Source organism: Athene noctua, chromosome 4, assembly GCF_965140245.1.
Source record: "Athene noctua chromosome 4, bAthNoc1.hap1.1, whole genome shotgun sequence".
Taxonomy (NCBI): Eukaryota; Metazoa; Chordata; class Aves; order Strigiformes; family Strigidae; genus Athene; species Athene noctua.
In genome coordinates, this window is record NC_134040.1 from 82,003,141 (window position 1) to 82,022,412 (window position 19,272).

The 19,272-nt window shown below is 38.6% G+C and overlaps 1 protein-coding gene across 5 annotated transcripts in view; it reads left to right on the plus strand.

The window, feature by feature from the left end:
* MTUS1 (microtubule associated scaffold protein 1) overlaps nucleotides 1–19,272 on the plus strand; it is a 115,247-nt gene that overhangs the window by 50,795 nt on the left and 45,180 nt on the right. For 2 of the 5 annotated variants that reach the window (XM_074905885.1, XM_074905886.1), the window contains exon 7: nucleotides 1,107–1,154. The exons of 1 other annotated variant lie outside the window; for it this stretch is intronic. In XM_074905885.1, coding sequence (XP_074761986.1) covers nucleotides 1,107–1,154 — 48 coding nt within the window. Of the gene's footprint in view, nucleotides 1–213; nucleotides 221–1,106; nucleotides 1,155–13,062; nucleotides 13,274–19,272 lie in introns of those variants that run through there. 2 more of the 5 variants (XM_074905888.1, XM_074905890.1) reach the window with 2 other exon arrangements.

Consider the following 19,272-nt stretch of genomic DNA (forward strand, 5'->3'; position numbering starts at 1 on the left):
CTGCTTGAAACTTGCATTCCATGAGGACTCAGAATACTTGATAATGTCTTTTAAATGTTATTCTGTCACCTGATATAAGATCGTATACTTGGAAGACACAACACAGACTAGATTTCCCAACTTTGTGTTTAATTTAAGCAAGGTGCTTGTGAGAGTGTGCTGATCAGCTTTGGCTGTTGAGACTAATTACTCCATTTCACATGTCTGTATCAGATGCTTGGTTTATCTTTAACTTTGGATTTGAAATTAGTCGTTTTTACCAGCTTGAATCAAAAGAATAGATATGAATCCTCAGGCAAGTTTTGTTGGCCAAAATTTTGACTTTGGGAGCAAAGTTCCATTTGCATGGCTGAGATAAGGGGAAGCAAGTATGGTAGTGGTACAAAGCAGATTGTTGCCTATTGAAACACCTTCTGTAGCATCACACACTATTTGTAAAGCCTAAAGAAAACTGATGGGTGTTTTCAACAGACCTTTTATAAACTGCACATGGCTCTTGCACTTATACATAGCAGTCCAAAAGAGTGCTTTCATTTAATTAATATCCTTCAAAATAATGAGGTTCTTAGGTTAGTTTTCATATGACTCCAAAATAATACATTAGGGGTAGATTTATCTTCTCAGTACTTTCATTTATATCTAACTTGATTGGTAGCACATTTGAAGGTGCTCTTTCTTTATGCCTTCTTTATGCAAATAAAATAACGAGCATATAGGTGGGAAAAAAGTTACTATGATGCTGATATAGACAATTTTTTTTTTTAATTATCTGTGGTCATCTATGAATGAGTAAAATAAAGCAGTACTATGTGGCTTAAATGACCTATGATAATTGTAACGTGGAAAAAGAAGTTTGGCATATTGGGAATTCATCGTGCATTTTCCAAATAGTTTAACCTTATAATTCTAAATCTTGATGTTGAACGTGCCATTGGCCATTGCAAGAAACAAAGAAACTGAAATTGTGAAGTTTGAGGAGCTTACATGGGATGAAGCTTAGAAAAAGGCACCCGCACTGCCCCTTAATGGCCTGAAGTGTAATTCTCCCCTCTTTTTCTTTTTTCATTTCTTATTCTTTTTTTTTTTTCCTTCCCTGAACATCATAGGTACTCCTGGAAGAAATGGACACCAAAACCTGTCTCGTTTGGGTTCTGGTGAGTTTTCTGAACATATTTTTGCATTTTGTGGTGCAATTTAGATTAGGTTTATACGTTACATTAGTACATAGGTTCTTTTCTTGGAAGACCAGTTTTGTAGTGGATAATTCCATAAACCATCACTGACTCCAGTTTCAAGGGATATGGAGAAAAGGTTTGTTGGTTGTTTTTTTTTTTTTTTCTCTACTTACTTTTGGCTACCCAGCTCTTAAAATATGCAGTCTGTACTATCTGGCAGTCTCTGTTTCCAGAGAAGCAATAAGGAGGTTTTAGCTGTAACCAAAAAAAAGTTTGGCAATGAAACATGGATGTAGTTTTTGCTGTTTAGTCACAGTGAGGTAAGTAATTATTAAAGTTCATGTGTTGTGGCTTTAAAAAAAATTATTAGAAGAATCATACAGAATAACAGGTTTTTCTGGAAGGTTCATGGTAGATACCCTTCCGGTGTGAGCTGTCTCTGTATCACTGCAGACTACACTTGAATAAGAAGTTGAAATTATCTGACCATGTTGATGTGTGTCTCTGTTTATATGGCAGCAGGAGGAATTGCAGCTGATTAAGTGGCAGATGGCGTTCCAAAATCTGGCAGAGTTTTAAGGACTTCATCTTGAGTTTGGTTTTCGTGTTTATGCCAGTTTGGACACCTGGTGCTAGTTTCTATCTGCCAGGAGACAGAAAAGTCTTCAGATGATGTTTCTCCTTGCTGCAATTTCCAAGACTTTTCAAAAGAGTTGGCAGTCTAAATTGGTTTCCCAAGCATCAGGGTATTTGCTGAATTAAAAGCTGCTTGTAATTAATTACTCATTGAAAAGCCCTTTTTGAAAGATACTGAAGATCACTGGAAAGCCCTATGTCTCCTGAGTGAATAGCAGATGTTTTTATGAAAGAGGTGCTGTAGCCAAGCAGATGTTATGGATTTAAGTCTGGAATCACTGGGTAAATTAGTTTTGACCTGTAACTCTGGTACTGTGGCAGTATGTTATTAATTTCCTGTAGTCGTAACACAAGTCTAATGCTTTTGCCTTTTTCTCTCTTGGGTGTCAAATGTTTGCATATTAATTGTAACTGAGTACTTTGCTCAGTATCTTCTGTTCAGAGTCAGGGCTTCTGTCACACAGCAAGCATAAGACTTTGCTTATGCTTATTCTGTTTGTTTGTTGCTTTTATTGATATTTGGCTGAACTAATGTTAGTTTAGGTGTAGCCTGACAGTAAGTTCCACAACCTCGTATGTAGTCAGTTATATAAGAGTATAGAGGATGATACAGGTAGCAGCATAATGTCTTGATTAGCACAACTGACGGAACTCATGATAAGCAACCAAGTCTGTTTTCTAGAAGCAGAAAATTAAATTTCTCTTCTGTTTGCTTATGGTAGTCTTAAAATTTTCCCTAAATTTAGCATGGCACTTTCTGTTTTCCATGTAGAAAACTAATTAATGCTCCCTCCCATTTTTACTAATTTAAAATAATTTTTCTTGAGACTCGTCTTATTCAGCCAAATAAATAATGTAGCTACATATCCTTGAAGTATTCTATTCAGTGCCATGAAAACACAGCTATAAACTCTGAAATGGCTGTAAATTTAGTGATTCTTTAGAAAATGCTCATTTAGCATCATACTTTTGGCAGTTGACTAGCTATATGTCAGTCTTTGTCTTGATAAACCTGAACTGTTTCTGGTACTGAGTCAGCTTCCGAAATTGTATTAGACTTCCAAGTTAATATATTTTTAACTTGTACAGAGCATTAGTATAATTTCCCATTTATGAATGCAAAGGTTTCTGATGGAGTTTTGCTTTGTTTAAGAAAGATTTTTTTTTTTTTTTTCCCCCCATATTCACAGTTGCAGATATTTCTTACAGAATAAAAATACTGTGTTGCTGCTTGGATATTCTGCAGTACAATGTCTTACATTTTAAGAAAAGACAAATGATCTTTCTTGAAATGAACGGAAATAATGCCAGCTGGTACCATGTAGAATGACGCCTACTGTCTTTTTTTTTTCTTTAGTGACCTAATATTATAGTGAAGCTTTGTTCTATTGATTTTTAGCTAGTTTAAAGCTTTTTGTTCTTTTATTTCAGTGTCATAGTTAATGCTACAGTTTTTAGCTTCGTTCAGTAAGGAGGTCCAGCCTCACTTCTAATTCTTGCCCGTGTGCTCTGTCTGAATTCAGGACTAATTTATTACAACAGGAGTCTGATAATTGGTTACAATACTAAGGCATTATTTAAGTGTCTAGCTCAGTTGTTAATGTTGCTTTTCCCATTACTTCAAGGATGGAAAAATGGCAGGTGTTTCTAGGATATGGTCTCTGTTCTCTGTTTGTGCTCGTTGTCCATTTTCCATTCACTTACAACAATAATACAAAGCCAGAATCTGCTTGGCAAATCAAGGCACAGCATACTGTTAGTGTACCAGTAAAAATGGAGAGACTTACGTATTTGCAGCTGTTCATTCCTTGTACGTGTTAAAACATTCACAAGGTTCCTTTTTGTGAATTCTGTATTTCTCATAGATGATATTCCAGTGTATCAAGTAATTTCTACAAATGTTGCCTCTTGTGAGGTGTAATTTTGAACTAGATGCAAAACTGCCTCTAAAAATGCATCAAGTTAGAGCTCTTTCCTTTGTTTCTCCAGCCCTCCCCATAGAAAAAGTGACCTACTTCTAATACCTGCACAGTATATTACAATGCAGTGTGTATATACAGTGGATATTCATGTCTCATGTCTCTGTTACTGCCTGAAGGTTAAGGATAGGTTACAAGGATTGGTGCAGCCTCACATTGGGTACGGTGTGCAGTTCTGGGCCCTAGAATTGATGGATGTGGATGTCCTTGAATGTGTCCCTAGGAGGGAGACAAAGCTGGCCCAAGGGCAAGAAGGAATGTTCTGTGAGGAGCAGCTAAAAACTTTTGAGCTTGTCTGCTTTGGAGAAAAGGAGGCTGAGGGGCAACCTCACTGCTGTCCACAGCTTCCTGAGGAGGGCAAGTGGAGAGGGAGGTGCTCATCTCCCTGGGATGCAGTGGTGGGTTGCATGGGAGCGGTTCAAAGCTGCACCAGGTGAGGTTTAGGCTGGACATTAGGAAACTTTTCTTTACCGAGAGAGTGGTCAAACACTGGAACAGTCTTCCTAGAGAGGTGGTCAATGCCCCAAGCCTGTCAGTGTTCAAGAGGTGTTTGGACAATGCCCTTAGCAACATGCTTTAACTTTTGGTGAGCCCTGAAGTGGTCGGGCAGTTGGACTGGATCATTGTAGGTCCCTTCCAACTGAAAGAGTCTATTCTATTCTAACACAAGTGCTCATACGATTGGTCCCAAACAGGTAGGACTGGGGAGCTCACCTGAGTTAAAAACATGTCAGAAAGAATAATGCTTTTGGTGGCAGTTCTAGCATAGATTATGAAATTAATGCTATCAACATGCAGAAAACAGAGTGAACTGCTTCTATCTCAGCACTTCAGGCATTCTTCTTTGATGGCTTTATCTTAGTATTCAATTTTAATATCCTTTTCCTGCTGTATAACATAAAAATTAAAAGGACTGTTGCTAGAGTATAGCTAGATCTTGTTTGTTTTGCAGGTGCAAGGTTATTAAATGTAAAATGAATTTTCTTCAGTTCAGAAGAATGTCCATTCATTAGAAAAAAAAAAAATAATCCCGGAGGTCTTCAACTGCTTTTAAAAAAAAGAAACAAAAAAGCCCATCCCAAAGCCCCAAGAATTCTAGTAAAGAATATATGTTGCCAAGCTATGTGCCAGTTTTCAAATAGTATTTTGATATAGTTTAAACAGTAATTTTTAATTTCATGTGTCCATTTATAAAAAGCATTCTATTGTAATCTCTGAAATTTTTCCATGAAGTAAAACTTCTCCCGTTGTTGACCCAACTCTGCTGTTCTTTCAGCATTTTTTAAAACTGTACTCTGCAGGTCATGGGAAATAAATTCCCATAAGAATCATACAGGAAACAGTTTGATGGGTAAATATATTAAATATTTTAAAGCTTCTTCCGGTTCTGCACTGGAATTAACTAGGTACCTTCTGCAGTGAAGTTAAAACCAGGAGGAAGATTTTGCTTGCTAACAGCTAATGGTTTGTGCAGTGCTAAAACTCTCTGGGTGTAGAAAAGCAGTGGTTTAAATGCTTGTTAAAACTGGGCCAGGCAGCGAGGATTTTGGTCCAGGTCTTCCACATTGCAGAATTAGCATCTTTGAGTAGTTCTAACTAGTCAGGAATTTCATTGTAGATGTGTTGAGACTGAATTATCTATCTATCATGTTAAAAGCTTCAGTTTTTGTACGTAAGTTGGGTTTGTCAGTTTTTCTGTCTACCCTTTTCTTCAAAAGAAAAGCCTGGAAATTTTGCAGTAAGACTTGGAACAGTTTTGTAAACTATGGGGTGTAGCAGGAACAAGATTAGATTATTAGTTTAATGTAGCTAATATTTTACACCTTGAAAATTGTAGGAGTTGAATAGTGTAAGTAAGTTTCCTTTATCTCTTAAAAAGCAACAAAAAGATCAGGCTTAAGCTTCTTTTTTCAGATGTTGTACTGTTCTGCTGCCTTTCTAGCTGCAATAAAAAGCCAGATGTAGTCTTTATTTAGATGTTTTTTCATCTATGTGAACTACAAGGACTATCTGAATGATGTAATTGTCTCATGTGATTTAGCCTTAGAATACCTTCAGGCTAATAAGGAATGTTCTTATAAACAGACAGCAAAGCTGCTTAAGTGGTGTAGCTATTCCATGTGAACCAGCTATAAAAATAGGTCTTCAATTTGCTGTTTCTGTATAAATAAATGCAGAATTAATCTAAATCTATGTAAATTTGAGTTTCTTACTAAATGCATTCATTGGGGAGGTACGGTGATTTTTATTTTGAAGAGTTAAGTGAATATCTGTAAACCTGAAATATCCTTTGAAACCCAATAGTTGTTACTTTCTTGGTCAAATTTTTTTCAGCATTACCAAATAAAGTATAATACAACAGCTGGATCTAAGGATTTTGTTCCTTGAGTGAGAACTACTATGCTCCAGAAGTCTTCAAAGTTAAATGGCTGGTGCTGAAGTTCAGATAATGCTATTCTAAACTCTGAAGTCATCTGTTTTGAGTGTTTTGAGTTTTTAAAATCAGTGTTCTTTTCCTGACGTAGTATGTTTGTTAGAGTAGAGAATAGGGTACAAAAAACTGAGACAAATGATAACACAGTCTTAATGTATTCCGGAGTGGTCCCTTCAGATTTCAAGTAACTGTATCAGTGTATTGATATGCATGTTCCTACTGTTTGTTCCAAACCTCATCTTCTGAAAATTAACACTTTGAGAAGGTTGTTTCTTGTTCCATGCTGAAAATCAGCACTGCTGCCTGTGCCTTCAACAGACATCTTTATAAAAAACAATTAATTTTGAAACGTCAGGGTTTGCTATGGAGTAACACATGGGCCAGCTCTGTTTAACTGGTGGTATTCTGCTGGCAATTTTTCAAGTTGGTGGACTGAAAATTTGGGGATTATTTTTACAACCCTGGCAATGAGGTCTTGATGTGGGTCCTATCAGTTTTCCTATAGTGACAGAGCATCATTCATTAAGGCCTTGTATGGCATAACCCAAATTATTTTCACACTACAAGGTCTCTTTCTTCTGTTAATGCTTTTAAGGAAGGACCTGTTTTCTGGATTATAAATTAGTATTTCAGAGATGTTTATTTTTATTTAATTCCAGACTTCTGTGGGAAACTTGCTCTCCAGCTTCACACAGCCGTACTCGAAACTCTTGGTAACATAGAAGTATGCAGTAAGTTCTGTGGAGGGAATGTCTGTAGTTCACTTCTGTGGTGTTTATTCTGATGTTGTGAGGAATGTTTTAGTTCTCTTTCATGGTATTTATTTCAGTGTTTCACAATAACAAGCCACACAGAAGAAGACCATAGAGCTGCAGTTTTGTCAGTTGTCTAAATATTGAACAGGCCAGTTTTTGCATGAGGAGAGGAGGCAGCTGAAATGGATATCCACAGATTGTGTCAGCTCAGTCTAAGGGATGCTTAAAGAAAACTTCATGGTGTTGAGAACTGGAGTTTAACACTTTTCTAGTATGTAAGTCTGTCCTAATTACTTTAAATTATAGACTGCATTGTTAAGATTAGCCAGAGCTGGTGCATTTATTACTATTCTGTCTGAATGAATTCTAAACTATCAAATTCTCACTAATTTTTTTAGTAATTAAGAGGAAAGTAAGTTTTTATTTTGTTAAGAGACTTTAGAGCTTTGACCACCAGGGTCACGTACCAGTAGCAAACTGTTTCCATTTTGTTATTCTCAACTGAGTTGCTGTATGCAATGCCAAATTATATATCCTTCTTGAAGATGCTAGTACTTGGTTCTTTCTTTACTATCTTCTTGTCCCTTCCCTCTCCAGTTAAATCTAGATATGGCTCTCTTATGATGTTTTCAGACTTGGTTTTTTTTTTTTTCTTTGACTCTCTGGAGCTCCTTAGGGTGTGCACATTGTTTTATGTGTTTGCAGTAAACAGTGAGTAATTTGGTGTCATTGTACTGCAGCTCTTCCTTAACTTTGAGGTGAGGTGTATAAGGTATCCCAAGGCTGACTCTTAATGTCCTCTTACAATATTACTTTTTTTTTTTTGGTTATTCTGAAGTCCTCTGACTTGTTCCTTCTAGCTTTAAGTCCTTTCCCTATATTTCTTAAGATACTTTTCAGCAGTAGCTGCCCAGTGGCCCCTGTTAGGGAAATAAGTTGACATAAATAATACTTGAAAGACCATGGAACTGTCCTAGAGACATGAAACTCATGGATCTTGTGTTAAAGATGGTTAAACAACTTGTAAACTGATTGCACATCTGCATTTTTGTCTGCACACCTATGGCTATGAAGAGTATAGAAAGCCCACAGAGATAAGTGAAACACATCTGTTGTGAGTTGGTTTTAATTTGCTCTGTGATCTCCTGGTGAATATCTAACATATCTTAGGATGTATACTTGCCACAATTGTCCTTACTTGCAATGTTCCTTTTCGGTAGTGGCTGTCTGGGTATTGTTGTTGTGAGGCCATAGATGAAGCATAGTTACACACTGCACATAAATCAGTATTGTGTGAATAAGTAATTAATAGATCTGTAAGCTGTGGCCCTAAGTAAAAAAACTTATTTTTCCTCTGTTCCTTGAGGCCTTAGCTCACAAGGACCTATGCATACACCTAGCCTGCTGCTGAACGGCAGAAGCCCCTAGTACAGAGGCAGTTGTGGTTTTTTGACACATCTGTCTGTCATTGAAGCTTCATATTTTAAGGCACGTTATCCTAATGTTAGTGACATTATTCACTGTTGTAGCATATTTTTTTTCAAAGCACAGTAGGATTTTGACTGAGGCAGTCTAACAAAAATGCCATTTTAGAAGGGACATCCTGCACATGGAAAGTTGCTTTCTGCTCCCCACAGTCAGAAGTTAAAAATGAAATGTTTCATTCAGAGTTTTGTGGCTATTCTTAATTCTGAAAGAGTGCAGACAACATAAATGCCACCACTGTTGTGTGGGAGAGACACAGATCAGCCTGATTCCTGTAGCTGTTTGCCTGGGAGTCCACTGCAGCATCACTTTATTTGACAGGCTACTGAATTTATAATGATTAAAAGCTTCTATGTACTAGAAGAAACCTAAATAATTTAGGATTTTAGTTCCTGCTCTGAGGCAGAAAGAGGTTTGCTTTTTTCTTCAGGTGAGGGTTGGAGCTTAAAATAAGTACTGAAGCTGCAAGCTGCATTTGGCATGGCAGCGGGTATTGTTGCCTGCAGGAAGGTTAGCTGTTCAAACTGGAGCGCTGGCTAGAACAAGATGGTCACGGGAAAATGGAGAGGGGACAGTAATTTTCCAGAAATAAAAATGAGGATATAGATGACTCTCTGGCTGTTAGTAGGCTCCTGCTTCATGCATCTTTTTGCATAAGCAATCACCTCTCGGTGGTTCTTGAAGTAAAGCGTGCCAGTAAAATCCATCTGCTCCACACTGCCCATGCTGTCTTATGACACAGAGCCAGGTGGACTCTGTGTGGGCTTCTCACATCTAAGTATCTAGCCTCTGATTTGGACTTCTTTGCGATGACGTGCTTAACTCTGCTCTGACGGCTTTCTTAGTGATAGTTGGAATTGGGAAGAGAGACAGAGACAGCAGAAACACATGCAGATGCCATGGACTTGGCCTCATGAGGCTGAATTGAAGAGCCTACAGATGCCAGTGCTCTTAGCTCCTTTCTTGTCATATTGATAATGTTCCCAAGGAGTGGCAGATGGGCTGAATCTGCTGGTGTTAAAATAGGTCAGGTATTGATGCATTGCAACCCAGACAGAATTACGTGTTCGTAACAGGATGGAGGCCCTTTGTCCATGTTGATCACCAATTTTGCCCTTCGAGTTAGAGGGAGGCCAGTAGTAAGGTGCTAGTAAATAAAATGTTAGTCCTTTTGTCCTCTGTCTGGGCTGTATATCACTTCCTATTTTATTCTACTGTTTTCTGGTGCTATTTTCTATCACTCTTATCCAGTATCAAGACAGAAGATGACCTCTCTGTGATCCTCATGTTATGCATGAAATGCAGACAGTGCATGTTCCTGGCATGCTGTGTTAGGATCCCATGGATGATGTCCTGGTTTTGTACCCTGCGGGCATCAGGCACTAGGTGGTGATCGCAGGAGTACAGACGCAGACCTGGCGGTGATGATGTCCTGAGCCAAGGAAACCGCTAGCCACCACAGTGGAGTGTACTGTGGTGTAATGCAGAGCTGTGGAAAGGCTACACTGGAGGAATCTTTCTGAGTTAAATCTCTCCTGCGAGCTATTCAGATAGGGATAGGGAGTCCTCTTGCTGGCTGCCGTCAGAGCTCTCTGAGCGTTGCGTCCTAAATGAGACTGACATGCATCTATTGCTTTTTATTAGTGCTGTCAGGTCTGCTTCTCCATAAAGCAGACTTGTTTTAGGTTTCTTGGGTTTAACAGGATTCCAACCCTAGAGGCTAGAAAGGCATTTTCTTCAAATTGGAAGTTAGTTTTTAAAAGAAGTTACTATGATGTATCTGTTTCTTCATGGCCTATTTCCACCCAAACTAAGGGTGGGAAAGGGGAGGCAGTGAAAGTATATTTGTGTATCTCTTAAGAGGAGTTTTGGTGTTTACTGCAGGGATTTTGATGTCCACATAGAGCTTTTATCTGCTCATATTTTGCCTGGTGATTCATTCCTTCCTCTGAATCCAGACTGGTTCATTACATCACGCGTGCCCTCTAGAGATTCTCTGTTGTAGCTCCTATTCTTAGGAATGATGTTACGGTTTCAGTGGGGTACTTCAACTTGTCTGGTTTTACAGGCTAATGAGTTCTTTACCTTTCTCCCAGGCACTATGGCAAGGATGGGGAGAGGGGTTGTTTTTCAGGTATGGGATTCTTGGTGGTGGTTGTTTGTTTTGGGGGGTGGGTTGGGTTTTTGAACCCAGTTGGACTGTTTCTGCCTTTGAGAAAGCATCAAATTAGGATGGTGACAAAGCACCTACTACATGGAGCAGTTTGTCTCTTGGGGAGCCATGGGGGACAGGTGGAAAATGAAAGGGAGTTCTTGTGGTGCCCTGGCAGAAGGGTGAAACGTGGTTATGTCTGGGTGTTGAGTGGTGTTTGAAGACTGACTGTAGGCACGGTCAAAATCTCAAGGTGCCTTTATTAAGACAGTATTTAACAATACTGGTCTAATATTTGAAGAGATGGGCTAATGAACTATGATGAGTATGCAGGGCTACTCTACTGTGCTGCAACAAGCCTTCTGGTTTACTACTCAGTATTGTTTCAAAGCATAATAATCTTTCAGCAGAGAAAGGAGGCAATGTCTTTGATAGTGGTGTTGGATTAGGAAAGGGTCTGCATCTGCAGGCTGTTGGCAAGATAGATGAATGCACATTGCTAGTGCTGAAGCTCTTCAGACTAGAAGGAATAGATGAGGATTTTACAGCAGTAATGACATGCATGCCCTGCTGTGTGCAGAGGCTGCCCTGGGAACCAAACAAAAAAGCTAATTTACTGTCTTTGTACTTACTTTGAATGGTGGTGTGAGGACTGAAGATCTATTATAGTACTTCAGAGTTGGTGGTGCATCACTGTGCTGGGAAATAAATATTTTGGTACATGATCATAAAACATTCAGTAGTGTTCTGCCGCAGTACACTGTGAAAGTTGGCTTGATGGGTCTGATGGTCTTGATGCTGGGCTGCGGCTCTTTTGCTCTACTTACCATGAGTTGCTTTATTGTCACTGCGTTGGCCTGTGTGATGTTAGAGATACCCTGAGACCAGACTAAAGCTGGTTTAGTTCTAGCTGATGTGGTAAATGAGCACTGGAGAATTTTAAATGTTATATGTGTCAAACAAATAAGACATGCTACTAAAATGTAATAGATTTGTGGTAAGAAGAGCACAGGTAAGGCACTGCTGGGCTGAGACCTGTAAGCGTGATTATGTTTGCTTTGGGTTGTACCTGCTTCAGAGCAAATTGGGTTAATTGTTTCTGGAACTGGAAAAACTGTCAGAGGGATAGATGCTAGAGATCATTAGCTGTGGTTTGGTGAAATGGTAGAAGTGCAGAATCAGTGGAAAAGTACCTAATTTTGTTCTCTGAAAAGATACAAAGGCCATGGAAGGCAGCTTTTGAAGCAACCCAGAAGGTAGTGTGAGTTGTTACCGTCTTGTCTCCTGCATTGCCTGTGAGGTGCTTGGGTGGTCCCTGCTCCTATGGCTGCCTAGCAAGGGACCTGCTGGCTGTAGACAAAAGTAGTAAAGTGTTTCTTTTTACACAGGAAGGTGGCCAGTGCGTGTGTTTTTATAGTTGTGGTTGTAGGTAAAAAAGTGACCATTTTATAATCTCTGTAAAACAGTTATTCTCTATGTTCTAGTTTCTGACTCCGCTTTTCATCTTATTTTTGCTAATGGCAGCTGAAAAGGGGTCAAGGCATATGCAAAACTTTTGAGCTCATTAAATAGAAGAAATATTTTTTTTAAGAGGGCTAGTTAAATGTGGAGACAGCATCTGTTTTGAAGGAACTCCTGTAACACTGCTTGTTTGCTAGAATGTTTGGGTGCCTTCAAAAGCCATCTGGCAGAGATCTGTATTAATATTAAATTAATGCTTGCTTCCTTGCTCCTCTTCTGATAAATGGAAGCATCTGCAGTGTTGAGCTGCCAAGCTAAATAGTGGTTTCCCTTAAGCAGATCTCAAATACTGAATTGTTCTTAGAAAATAGACGTGTTTGTGGATTTGTTAAGGCTTTAAATGTTGACATAATATTTAATGCCGAAAGAAACTCTGATAGAACATGTTCGCTGATGTATCTGTTTTGTTAAATTCATGTCAATTGAAAGAAACTGTTTAAAAAAAAAAAAAAAGTACCCTGAAAGGATTCTTGGAAAGGAGAGCTGAAATATGCCTCCAGGAATATTCAAATAATCTGCTGAACAGTCTCCAAAGAACAATTACATGGTCTGTGGCATTGCTGGATGATATATTCAGCTGGGGAGACCACCCACTTTCCTCCTCCTTCTCTTCCCTCCTCATCCTCCTCCTCCCTTTTCTAGCTCCTAGCCCACAGAGTCCCATAGCAGATCGAGCATCAACACTGATGCAATTTAGAGGCTGTTGGTTTTCCAAATCACTAAGTCGGTTTTATTCTGAAGACAAGCTTTGTTTCCACAACATCTGGTGAGGAGAAGCTGCCAGCAGCATTTACGCTGTGGATATCTGCTTTTACTGATTTTTTTTTTTTTTTTTTTTTTTCCTTCTCTGTGCATAAGGAATAAGAGCAAAGGAATGGAGACTTGATATTTCTTCAAGCCTGCTTTTTTTTTATCAAGAATTGCTCACTGCTGCCGGTAGTGATTTAAAAACATAGTATGTGACAGTACATGGAGGTTATTTCTTATTTGTTTATCTTCCAATTGCACTGAAGACATGTTATGGTCTCCAAAATTTTCCTTATCCAACATGCGTGTGCGGCTGACAGCAAAGGGTTTGCTCCGAAACATCCGTCTACCTTCTGGCTACAGGAAAAGCACTGTTATATTTCATACAGGTTTGTGGTTTTTTTTTTTAATATGACGACTAGAGCATGCATTGAGGGAATATCTTGTTTACTTCAGCAGCTTATTTTTAGCAAATAAAAACTGCACTGGGTGTGAAAGTTTTTGGATTTCATACAGTAGTCTGACTTTTGAGCAAAGTAGTTTCATATTCTGAGTGTCTCTGTGTGCGTGCACCCTCGCTGAGCTGCTTGTTTAGAAGATGGTTATTCTGTTTATGAAATGCAAATTAGAATTTGCTCTTTCCTACCACAAGTCCAAAAATAGCATCAGGAAATCTGTGCTATTAAATATTTATCTGTTCATTTTAATGACTATCTGCTGGGAGTGATGTCCCTTCTATACCTTGATTTGGTGTGGGGAAGAAGCAGGGAGGGAGTTGGGATGAATACAAGCTGTCATGATGTGGCTTTCTGTCTGTGAGAAATATTTGAATACTTACATGTAGATATCTGTTACCATACATGTCATGTTAAATATATTTTATTTGCAAGTAGGACACGCAGACTTTTATGTCCACTTGTGTCGTTGCAGACCTAAAAACTATGATGTCTTAGAGACATTAAAGATGAGAGTGTGTGTGTGTGTTTAAACCATGCACACACACCCCCCCCCTTCCCCTGCCAAAGAAACCCCCAAAACCAAACAAAACAACCACCACAGAATTATTAGCTTCATCTGACCTGATTTTCATCTTCAGTGCCAGGTAAAACAAATAAAGCAAGTATCGGGAATGGCAACAAGATTATGGAAGCTGAGCTTTGTTTCAGGACATACATAATGTCATTTTAGTGAAGGGTGGCAGTTGTTTGTTGTTTGTTTTAGCTAAGATACATGAGATCTAGAGAAACTGATGTCAGCCTGCATATTACATAAGTCTTTTTCTCCACTGCACTGTAAGTAATTTTCTTGCATTTTGCTTAGGGAGGAGCAAGCAACTACATAAACTAGTTTTGCAGAAGCTCGTCCTCCCAGGCATTTCCTTTCTCTCTTCAACACCACCCTCTTTGCTTTTATTTTTTGGACTTCAGTTCTACCAGTCAGTTTTCCTTCCTGTCCTGGCATTTCCCATAGCAGCTTAAACTGTTCGCCTTGTCATTACTTATCCCTGGCAAAGTAAATCTGTTTTCTGAGTTCCTCCTGGATGATAAATTCAGTTATGAACATAATACAGGCTGACTACCCAAATGTAATACAGGCTTCTGTTTGCAACTTGCTTTCATGGCTTTAAGCTATCATTAAAATACCTTGATGCTAAAAGTTGTTATGTAAGGGAGTCTTTGTGCATATACTTACATCCTTGATGTTGCTAACACTGAAATTTCTACAAAGCCCATATACTAGGGACAAAAATTCTAGAAGAGAGAGAGGGGAGATAATGTTCAATCTTCCAAATGTTCATTAACTGCTACCGAAATTTGTATAACTTCGAAAAATAAGAATTGATGTCAGCGTGTGTGTGCGTCAGGAATTTTGCAATGGTAAGAATCCCATTTGTGGTTTTATTTTATTTGAGTGGATGTGAAAGCAAAACCTGCCTGCGGGATGCCTCTGTTAAATACAGCTTGTAAAATAGATTGCTAGCCCTGTGTTCCAGTTAAGCAGCACTTCACTAAAGAAGTGCTGAATAGACCTACTGTGTGTTTTCTGTGTAGTATGTACAAGCTAATGGTACAGTATCAGCAGCTTGGAGAGGTTTTTACCTGGTCTCCTCCTTCTGTTTTCCTGTCCCTGTGTCTTGTAGGAAGTCTGTCTTAGCAGAAAGCTGACCAGTTGTTAGCTGGAGCTGAATATACCAAAAAAGTAGGGCATCTGAAAACCAGGTCAGCTTCTGTAGTGAAGATGCAAGTATGTATACGCTGTGGTTTAGAACCAGTGGAATGCATTGAAGCTTGTTAGTGATTATTTCAGGTTCATAAAACTCAGCAACAGTAGATCAGGCAGTGACAATGTATATCACAAGCGTAAAAAGGTCCGAGTTTTTGTTAGATACCAGGAGGAGCCATATTTGGTTTTGGAGCGCCAGTATGAGCATCTTTTCTTGTAGTGGTCTGATTGGATTAAAATGCCATGTGGCTTCTTTCCAAGGTCACATAAGTAATGAGAAATAGAATATACTATGCACTGTATCAATAAATAAGGGAAGGAGTAATTGAAAACAGGAATTTTGGGGTCCATGCAGGAATGTGAATATGTGTGAGTGTTATGTAAGCAACACTCCGTTCCAGTTTTGGTGTAGGTTGCAGTTTTCGTAAACAGTATCATGGATTTCATCCTTTGTTCCCTTTCAAAATACCATAGACTGACCGCCTTGTATGACTGCAGAGCATCCTTGAGATACTTCATAGAAATTGTTGAAATGTAGTGTTTTAAAGTAGTCTAGAGCACAGGTCAAGTTGGATTCTTCTGTTACCGTGTCCTGGCTGACAGTTAGCAGTGCAGTAATTTGGTGAAATTAAGATAAAAGTACTATTGGGAGGAAGAGAATGGAATTCTCTCTGCTGTTTCCATTCTAACTCGAAGATATTTTGCAGGAGCCTGCTGCAGTTTCTTCACAGTATGTACTATGGCTGGACATGCAGGTGTTTATGCTGGTGTTAAATTAGTCTAGATTAGTCCTTGTATTTATAGTGAAATGGATCCTTGAGCTGGAGTGCATTCTCACTGATTACATTTTGTCCATGTGGAGGTGTCAAAGTAACAATAAATCAGATAATCTTGCAGTGGAAGTGTACAACCTTTTCAGGGGAAACCAAATAAAACAAGGTATTTTTTTTTTCCTTAGGAATGGAATAAATCCGGACGAAATTTGCTGTAAAACTTAAAGTGCTTTTTAAGGTCATTCAGCTTGTTGCCTTGTGTCTATCTTCCATTGCTGTGTGCCGTACACTACTTCGAGGTCATCATATCCAGAAGTTTCTTCTTCCTTTAAATGCAGCCGGACATCGAAGTGCAATATTTTTTTTACCTACTTAGAAGTCTAGTAGACCCGCATTGTTAGCTGTATGTATATAAGTGTCCTCTTCAAGAAAGACTTTATTTACCCATCCTGTGACTTGTAAAACTTACTTGTAGCAAGTAACTGCAGCAAAAATCTCAACACTTCAGAAATGTATAAACATGATAGGTGAGTTAAGTATGAACCAGTGTCTTTCAGTGATGAAATATAACATTTGCTTCCTTTACCATACCATTAGGTATTTTTACCAAAGAGTGACTAGAGTGCTCTTACGCTCTTCATGCATCAGTGGTGTGACAGAGTAAATCATCTCTGTATGATTCTGTGCAAACTGCCCAAGAAAGACATTATTTTATGAATGATTCAAAATAGTAGTTTTGAGTTACTTACATTTTCTCTTGCATAAAGATAAAATTCTAGACAAGAAACTAGTTTTACAAATAGAGGTCAAAGCTCTTGTGCCTTTTGTTTAGTTTTTCAAGGTTTGTATACTGAACCGTACTGCTGCTTTTGTAGTAAACTGTTTTGTCTCAAAATGTTTTCCTCCAGCCCTTATTGTTGCTCTTCCTCTTTCTGTTCTTCCCCTAAGCAAACTGTACTTAGTACTCTTACATCTCTGGTGGCTTCCACTGCTTACTAAACCTAGTAGCTCTTACTATCTTGGGAATAAGAGGTGTCTCAGAGGACAAACAGCTGCTGTTGTCATTACAGCAATACTAATTTTAAAAATTTCCTTTTTCCCTTGCTGGCAACAAGCAAACATCACAGACCTGTTTATTTGAGCAGATGATGTCCTTTTCCAATACAATTTCTTCCCTAAATCCTGCTTCGGATCACACTGGGAATGATGAAATTATTTCTGCACATAGCAAAGCTGTGCTCTTAAAGAAGGATTCTGAAAGCCTCAGGTATCACAAGTTCCTTAACTGTTCATATGCCACCTCCCCCCCCCTTCCCCCCCAAATAACTGAACTGCTGATATTAATGTCTGATGCTACAGTTTAATATAGAACCGTGGAAAGATACCCAGCACACTCAACCCTGCTAAGTATTCTAAATCTAAACGTCTGCTGAAGAGATTTGCCACAGGATGAGTATGTTAAATATGTGTCACCTACCAAAGAAAAATACAGTTCAGAGGTAAAGCCAGCTTATCAATTCTGACCAGAAGGTGAATAGCTGGAAACCATTAGTCATGGGGAATTTTGGATTTAAACGTGTTCTTCTGGAAGTCAGTGAGACTCTTTGCTCCTGACTTCATCTGTTCAAGACTGGGTGCTAAATGACCTGTCTGATGTGCTTGGTTTCAGTTTAATAGGTTATAGCTTCAGTAGGCATGAAGGTGATAGCTAAATGGAGGTTCATGTTTTCAGATGGTACAGTTCTGTTTTGGAGTGTTTGAGTGTAGTTTGTACTCTATAAAGTCTCATCTAGTTGACACATTTACGTTAGGTATAAAATGAAGATGACTCTAGTTCTTTTTCAAAGGAAGCCTGGAGAGCAGAAAGGACCTGCTAAAAAAACCATCCCACATAACCAAAAAAGAAAACAGCAACAATTGGCTCACTGTTCTGTGTTACTCTTCTTTCTTTGCTGGCACAGAAAACTCTGATGTGGGAGGGGGATAGAAAGCAAAAAACGTTTCTTGCATCTTCAATAAAATATGTTAAGTACTAGCAGTACTGAATAGATTGAGACTACACCATTCATTGCAATCAATGGCAAGAGATGACAATTTCTGGGTTTAGGTTAGCTGTTAATTGTGTCATGTAATAAAGCAGTCTCCACTGTTTTTATTACTTAAAAAATTTTAATTCCCGAGTGACATGATGCCCAGAAGAACCTAGGTCCCAAGTTTATAGATTTGATGACTTTAGGAAGGGCACTGGTGTTCCAAACAGCTCTTGACTGTTTCACCAAATACCATACCAAAAACTAATTTATTTCGAAAATTATTTGCAAGCAGACCCCATCTCTCTTGGCTTGTCTTCCCCCAGAACAAAACTCAGTGAAGGCTACATTGGTCAAGGTGGCTAGTTTGTGGAGTTCACCTCTGCTTCTCTTTGTTCTCTAGAGGTATCGGCTGTCTGTGGTCCACTGGAGTAGTGTTATTGTCAGAAAGATTTGATTGAATTAAATCTTACTTTTAAGAGGAGGTTAAGCAGTTATTTTTACCATGATAATACGGTAAACAAGTGCTGAAGAATTATTAATTAATGTTTTAGATTACAGTTGGTGGTATCACCAGCATCTTTCTACCAATAGTGTTCTTCCCCATTGTCTTTTCCTGGTCATGGAGTATTGTTTCTGTTCCCCATCCTACAGGGATTAAAAATAGCATTTGATCTCCTGAAGAATAAATGTGTCAGCAGTATAACTTATACCTTTAAATCACCTTTTAAAAAAAACCCTATTCAACTTAGCTGTTGATGTACCGAAATGTAAAAATAACCCATCTGAAATAACCTGACTTGTATCTGGTTGAGATGTGTCTTTACAGTTGTTATTTATGAACCTTCCATTGCTGTCCTCTTTAATGATGTCTAGTGGTTGTAGCAAGGGCACTAATAACCCTGGCTTTTGTATTCAACCTCGTTTAGTTTTGCTACTTCTTGTCATGGTGTATGCTTCTTCCTCAAGATGCTCATGTAAACAGTTGGTACGTGATGTTATGGAAATACTTCTGGTTAGGCAGAAGACAGGACAGCTGGGAACATCTGTAGTGAAATTCTGATCATGAAAGCTCATCCTTTTCTTAAAGAGAAACAGCAGTCCTTCGGAAGAAAAGTCATGAGAGCGTTATAAATAAAACTCATTAATGACTTCACTTTGAGACTGTTTTTAGACTCCCAGATATTTCAGTGGCCTTCATTTTTATCTGTGTATGAATATTGCTAATATCAGAAGCACTTAAATTTTTTAAAGCGTTCTATTTGTACTTATTACAAAAATAGACTTTGTGCTAAGCTTTTGAAAAGATTTGTAGTAGTAAAACAGGAGTATTGGAAATGCTTCCAGCAGAACGAATGAACT